At 47.7% G+C, this 6,883-nt stretch overlaps 1 protein-coding gene across 1 annotated transcript in view; it reads right to left on the bottom strand.

Annotated features, from left to right (window-relative positions):
• ADCK2 (aarF domain containing kinase 2) overlaps positions 1 to 6,883 on the bottom strand; it is a gene marked incomplete at its 5' end in the record, with an annotated part of 8,147 nt that extends 1,264 nt beyond the window's left edge. The window contains 7 exons of the mRNA XM_031061439.1: positions 132 to 185; positions 300 to 428; positions 1,243 to 1,509; positions 3,324 to 3,419; positions 4,092 to 4,220; positions 5,808 to 5,954; positions 6,617 to 6,883. Coding sequence (XP_030917299.1) covers positions 132 to 185; positions 300 to 428; positions 1,243 to 1,509; positions 3,324 to 3,419; positions 4,092 to 4,220; positions 5,808 to 5,954; positions 6,617 to 6,883 — 1,089 coding nt within the window. The remainder of the gene's footprint in view (positions 1 to 131; positions 186 to 299; positions 429 to 1,242; positions 1,510 to 3,323; positions 3,420 to 4,091; positions 4,221 to 5,807; positions 5,955 to 6,616) is intronic.

Consider the following 6,883-nt stretch of genomic DNA (forward strand, 5'->3'; position numbering starts at 1 on the left):
CCTGCTGTTCCTCTCCTAGCAGTTTGTTTCAGAAGTCAGTCCCCCTCCTTGTTAGCCTCTCATGTTCCCAGTAATTCTCCCTCTCCAGATGAACTTCCAGCCATTAAAGGCAGAAAGGGACAGGACCTCACCTTATGGGTCATCAGTAGTTTGAAGACACTCGAGAGGAGATTTCCCACCTGAAGCTGGAATAGACAAGGAGAATTTTAACAGCTGATCAAAAAACCTTTTTGTTTCAGTTTTCAGTGCCAAGTTGCACTGAACTGCAGGTAATTGGGACTGTGACATGGTGCACTTGCCTTGCCCAGGGCAATGGTGTTCCCCCGGACCTTGGTCACAAGCTCTGCCATCTCAGCCTTGAAGCGCTCAATGTCCTGGCACTGGTTGGCACGGGCATGGTGCAGGATCAGCTCTGCCACCCTCTCCCCCTGAGAAACAAGTGGAACAGCACAACCAGACCCTGGTCACTGGTGACTTGCAATCAGATGCTTGCAGTTCTTGCTTTTAGTAGCTGAGAAGTGCCCCTGGCACAGGGTGGGCCTGGATACAGGGTTTAGCATGGGTTCTTTGGCATGCTTCAGCAGACCAAGACAAAACGTGTCCCTCTTGAGCTGTGTTAGTGAGCCCTTCACCCTGCAGCTGAGAGACAGCAACAGGCAAGTAGGAGCACAATGCTTGTTCCCAGAATGTACAGGAGACACCAGCATGGGTTCTCCAGTCCATCTGACGGTGAGTTGCAAGGGGGGAGGAGGATAATGTAGTTCCCCCACATGGAGGAGCCTAGCAGAGGTCAGACCCCTCCATGCACACCTTTTTTCCTTCCTCTCCATAGATTCTGACACAACAGCAAAATGGAGCAAGGCATATGGGCCCTCCAGCAGCAAGGCTGCAGAGAGGAACATGTGGGGCAGATCAAGATGTGAACCCATTCCCTCCTCTTCTGTGGCAAAACCTGACAGATTCTGCAACAGTGGTACCCAGGCAGTCCTAACTTGCAGCAGAAGTACTCCTAACCAGGAAGGGGCAGCCAATACTTCCCATTTAGCACCTTCTAGTTCCTGGGGCCATTAAATTGCTCCACTCTGGCACCCTCCTTGCTGCAGCTGAACAACTTATCCCTGTGTTTGGGGATAAGATGCTAGCAAGGCTCCTTTCAAGGGCAAATAGAAAACTCACCTTGGCCATCAGATTCCACAGCCACCTCCCTTCCCCAGCCAGCCCCATGCCAGAGAGGGGCCTCACCTGTCCCTGGACCACAGCTGTGAACACCGCGCGGAAGTTCTGCATGTCTGCGCTCTGCAGCTCCGCCACGATCCCTGCATCCAGCAGCACCAGACACAGCTGCTGCAGGGCTGGCTGCACCTCCAGCACCTGGCTGTCACACAGCTCTGGCACCTGGCTGTCACACACCTCTGGTACCCGGGTGTCACACAGCTCCGGGCGGGCGCTGCCTTGAACCAGGATGTTCCCGGGGTGCAGGTCGGCGTGGACAAAGTTGTCGACGAAGATCTGGAGGACAGGTAAGTGTGAGAGCAGCTCGTTCCAAGCAAACCTGATGATGCCAAAAGCCCCCAGGCAAAGGGCAGAGGGTTGTTTGTGGTCTGTTCTCTGTCATTACCAGTGATGGGGCATCACCCTGGGCAGCACCACAGCAGGTGGCTTCTGCTGGAGACCAGCTCGGGCACTCGGGAAATCAGCAGAGCCGTGTGAAGCAATCCAGTGTTTGCTAGAGGTCAGGTAGGACAGCCAGGAGTGCCAGCAGGGAATGGCAGTGCCCTTTGGCAATTGGCCCTAAACTGGGACACTAACTGGTGGGCCTTAGCAAAGGGTAGTGCAGTATGAATAGGCTGTTTGCCATTCATTGACAAAGGTTACAGTGAATGCGTACGTTTGTCTAGTGCAGGACACCAACACACATTACAACTCTATCGAAAAGTAAGGAAAACAAGAGAAGAGGAAATAAATCTGTGTAGCTCTTGTCTGACTCTGCTAGCAGTTAGCACCAAAAAGGACTGGCAAGAGGACAAGAACCAAACAGTACATTCCCTGCCCTAACCCTCCTGGTGACCTGGGACTGCAGGACTTCCTGCCCCAAGGAGATTATCCATCATCCATTTCATGGATTTCTCCTATGAATTTGTTCAACTGCCATGTAAATAATTAGAGCTGTGTGAAAAAATATGGCTTTGGTGTTGTCTGAAAAAAATTACTTCTGCCAATTGTATGTCCTCCTTATTGAGAAACCTTACACAATAGATCCATATTCATTCTCATGCACTCATGACTGCATAATCTCTGACATAAGCTATTCATCTTTCTGCTTTCCAGAGTTAAGAGTCCAAATTATTTCACCATTCTAGTATGGAAGCCATTCCACATGAGTAATCATCTATCTGCCTTCCTCTGCACCTCTTCTAGTTCTACTACAGCCCTTGAAATGGAGGGTCCTGGGCACCAAGGGACTAGAACTGCAGAGTACTCAAGAAAGAGGTATTTGTTTTACTTACAGACATAAAGTCATTTCTTTGCCCTTTAATTCTCTCCTACTCCTAAAATTTGAAACCAATCTTAGCATCAAACTATTCTGGTTCCAGCACTGCTTTTCTGAGTGGTAAAAGCTATTTCAGAGCCTGTCATACTACCTGGAGCCAGAACTGGAGGTTCACTATTGCCCTAGCACAACGCTGCAGTTAGCAGCAGCATTTCATCAGACATGCACTGCCCACACACTCAGTACTGTCAGGAGCTTTTGCAACTCTTCCCTGCTGGTTCTCACAGCCCTTCACAAGACACTTGTACCACCCTCTCAACACTCCAGACTATTTGGGATTATTTCAGCCACAGAAGAACTAGATAGCCAGAAGCTGAACCTGGCCAGGTTTGTTGTCTTGACTCCAGATTTAGTTCTCCCTAACAAAAAGGCAGTTTTAGAGGAGTTGATAAATTAAGAAATCAGCTCATTTTTTTCCCTCTGAGTCACATCCACAATATCTGCAGAGCACAAGACATTTGCTAATAATGGTGCACCTTAAGGTACTTGGGTAATAGGTGAATATTCATTGAATGGATTAGTGGGTGTCCTAAGCAAAGGCTGACCAAGGTGCTCAGGCCAGTCCTACTGTGTGCAGGCAGATGGCCCCTCTGCAGTGGCAGAGCTCATGTCAGAGCCTAAGCAGGGCCAAGTCCAGCCCAGGCTTTACCCAGACCAGGTACAGGTAGGAAGCAAATGACTTCTCTCTTTAGCCTCTGTTTGTATTATTATCCAAACTGAATAGGTTCTGCAGGAAAACAGCTTTCTCTTGCAGCCCCAGCCAAGTGCCTACCATCTTTAGCAGCATGTCCATGCCCATCCTGGCCAGCCTCTGCCGCAGCTCCGTGCCAATCCCCACATGCAGGTAGCGTGAAATGGGCTCACTCTCCTGAAACAGAGACAGAGCTGGAGTCAAACAGCCCCTGCATCTCACCCTCAAACACACCTTTCCCTGGGTGCCACAAGTGGGGGGAAGGGGATGATAATACCCTAGAAAGGACTTGGCAGAAAGAGCCTGTACCTAGTGTGATGGAGAACATGACAGAACCAAGGGTTTGTTCCTTGGAAAGACAGACGGTGTTCCAGGGACAGAAAGACCTTGCCAGGGTCACATGCAGGAAAACTAAGCCTGAGAGTAGCTTTGGTCTGGGACTCAAACATCCATAAGGGAAGAGAGGCAGGGATCAGAAAGTGTCAGGCTGCTGAGCTCCTTGCTTTAACCCAGCACAGAGGAGAGGTGAAGAATGGTGTTGGTTTGCAAAGCACAGGCAAGCACAGCAGGCTGCACCCACTGCTGGTCTGCTTGCTTTCAGGCCAAGTGTTCACTTCTATACAGAGTTGTCTGTATAGAAATGTACAAACTTGTCTTTAGGGATGCACTGCTTGCAAACAAAAAGAGTGTAAGAGACACTAAGGAAGAACATCAATCTCCTTAAGCAAATAAGAAGTAAAGCATCCTTCTGCCTGTGATTCCTCCTTCTCAAAAAGAAACACCTCCTTGCCATGGTCTCCTTGGGGCTTTCTCACTGCCACCATTGCACCCACACCCTGCAATTCTTACCTCAAATGTTTCCACTAGAACATCTGCTGTTACCAAGGGCCAAAGGGGAGTTGGAAACTTCACAAAATTGACACCTAGGAAATTCTGTCGGAAGCGCTCCAGATTTCTGGCTTCGTAGCGTAAGTCAATCTCAAGGGACAAACAGAAAAGCAGGTTTGAAATTAGAATCAACTAGGATTAGATCTCCAGGAGCCTCTGTGTGTTGCAATACTCAATACCAACAAAACCAGTCAGAAAGCCAGAATGGAAACAAAGTAAGAGTGGTACTTTTTACACGCTCATAGCCTCCCTGATGGAAGAGGAGCAGACTGGGTAATGGATGGTACACAGACAGGTCCCAACCTTTGGAATATGGGTGCCTTACTAGAGGCACAGTGTCTCAAAATAGACCAGGACCATGTTATATTCAAAAATACAACAAGATCTTAAACTGGATCCCATCCTGAATGAAAGCTTGCTGTCCAAACAGCAAAGCAGGCAGACAGGATAGAAGAACTGCAGCCACAGCCTCACTTGACAGAGAGGCAGCTGTAGCAGGAACAAATTTAATGTAATTCATACAAAATAATCCACTATGCCAAGCCCAGGCCCTGGTTCTTCAGTGATCCAGTGTCTTGACACAAGGGCATCTCTCCTACAGTCTGCTACTGCTCAAGGAGGCAGGATAACCTTGCCTCACCTCCCTTGTCTGGCAGTGGGGAATACCCCAGGAATATTTCCTGTTCATTCAAAGGGAAAAAGCTACAATGAGCCTATCAGATATTCTCCTAACTCTCAGTCTTCTGCACATCCACCCAAGCTCTGCCAAACTGGTATGAATGACCTCGAGTCACATCTGGCCACAGTAACAGCTCCCAGCATGGATTTACTGTGCAGAGGTTTTGGAATTGTAGAGAATAATTAAGATTTTCAAAAGTTACAGACTTCAGACTCTGCAATCTAGACACAAAAATGAAATTAGCAGATAATGGCTCATTTCATAGAAACATAAGCCTAATTAAGCCTGCAGTGAGATCTTTTTAAGTTTGATAGTAGCAATGTTCCAGGACTATGTCTTTAGAAGGCATTAGTAAATCAGGATGTTTTCAGATCTGTTTGCAAAATTTTACTGACACTGTGAGTCTGATGATAATACAGAGTAGAATGCGTTATTAACTTCTGTGGAAACATTATTTATGGCTATATATAAAAATATCTATCTCTCTCAGTGCTACAAACATGACTAGTGAGTACAGACTGCAAACATATATGTAGAATTACAGAAAAAAATCCACATGCCTGAGTACTTGTTCTTTCCTAAGGAGAGGTGTCTCACCATCCACATGCCTGAGTACTTGCTCAGAGAGATTCTTTCCTAAGGAGAGGTGTCTCACCAGTGTTCACCTTTCACAATGCTGCAAAAAGGACTCTGGCTATGGCTAGCTAGCTGTTCAGGCTGTCCACTAGAAAACACATTCAAAGTCTAAACATTATTTTCAAAGTCTAAAAAATCATTTTAGATCTAGTAAAGACTGGCTTTTTTCATTGCTTTGCTACTTTGTGAGCGTATAAGCTTTCCTACAGTAAAGTGATTTGATTAGACTACAGAACAGAAGTAAAGAACAAGCCAGCCTTCACCTAACCATTTTAAATGTTGTGGTGTGGACAGAGTTACAGGCAGCCAGAGCAAGACAAAGGGCAGTTTTGTTTAGCTGGGGACCATGGCCTGGCACATACCTGCTGCATCATAAGCTTCTCAAACTCCTCCACAATCTCTGTCAAACTGAGCCACTTGAACCCAGGGAGGAGTCCAATGATGCGGCTGCCCATCTTCATGAGAAACAGATCCATCTGGACTTGGTGGACCAGCCCAGGGTGCAGGACCTGCACAGGAACCAGCAGTGGCAACATCAACCCCCCAGACACTCCATTGCAATGAGCTCAAGTGACACATTCCAAATTTACAGAACCCAGCTTATTAGGATAGGAGGGAACCAGCTTCCTTGGCTAGTCCTCAGAAGAATTCCCATTTTGCCATTGATTATGTTACAGAGAAACATTTTATCATTATCAAATTCAGTGTATCAGTGCTGGAGGCTACAGTTTCACCCAAAGACATTTTGCATCACTGTCAGTCTTGCCCTGTCCTTTATTAGTATTTGAAGCTGCTCAAATATAAGGTTTCTTTAAATAAACTTTGCTGGAAGGCACTTACACATTCCAGATTTCTTCATGTGAGCAGAGGAGGTTTGCTGTCTGGAAGGTGCAAGCAACCTTAATGCTAATTCTTTTAATGTAAATTTGGCCCTTGGAGGCATTCCTAGTGCCCATATGCCACATCAAATCTTGAACCCTCTGTTTGGCAAGAGCTGGGGATTGTGGCTGGCTGGAACAAAAGCACTGAGAAAGGACACCAGGAGAGACAGCATCCCTCCTTGTTCCACCTGGCCCTGGCCAGCTACTCCTCTCCATGGGAGTTAAAACCTGACAGACCTCGTCCAGCACGCTCCATGTTCATACCTCTGCCATTTCGGCACATGACTTACTTTAATGGCTACAGGCACGAGATGTCTGGCTGATGACGGATCTGCGTTCGGGAGTGGCTTGGCCCTCTGCTCCATAAGGGACATCCTACTCCCGGAACTTCCCTGGGAGCAGCCCGCAGAACTCAGTTCCTCCCTGCTCCTCTCATCCCGTATCTCCTTGCTCTTCCTCCTCCTCAGCCACCCGAGGAGGCCTCTAAAGCCTGACACTTCCCACGCTTCAAAGGCGGACCTGAGCTCCGAGCGCTGCTCCAGCTCCTGGGCCAGGGA

This window comes from Geospiza fortis, unplaced genomic scaffold (genome assembly GCF_000277835.1).
Source record: "Geospiza fortis unplaced genomic scaffold, GeoFor_1.0 scaffold8, whole genome shotgun sequence".
Classification (NCBI taxonomy): Eukaryota; Metazoa; Chordata; class Aves; order Passeriformes; family Thraupidae; genus Geospiza; species Geospiza fortis.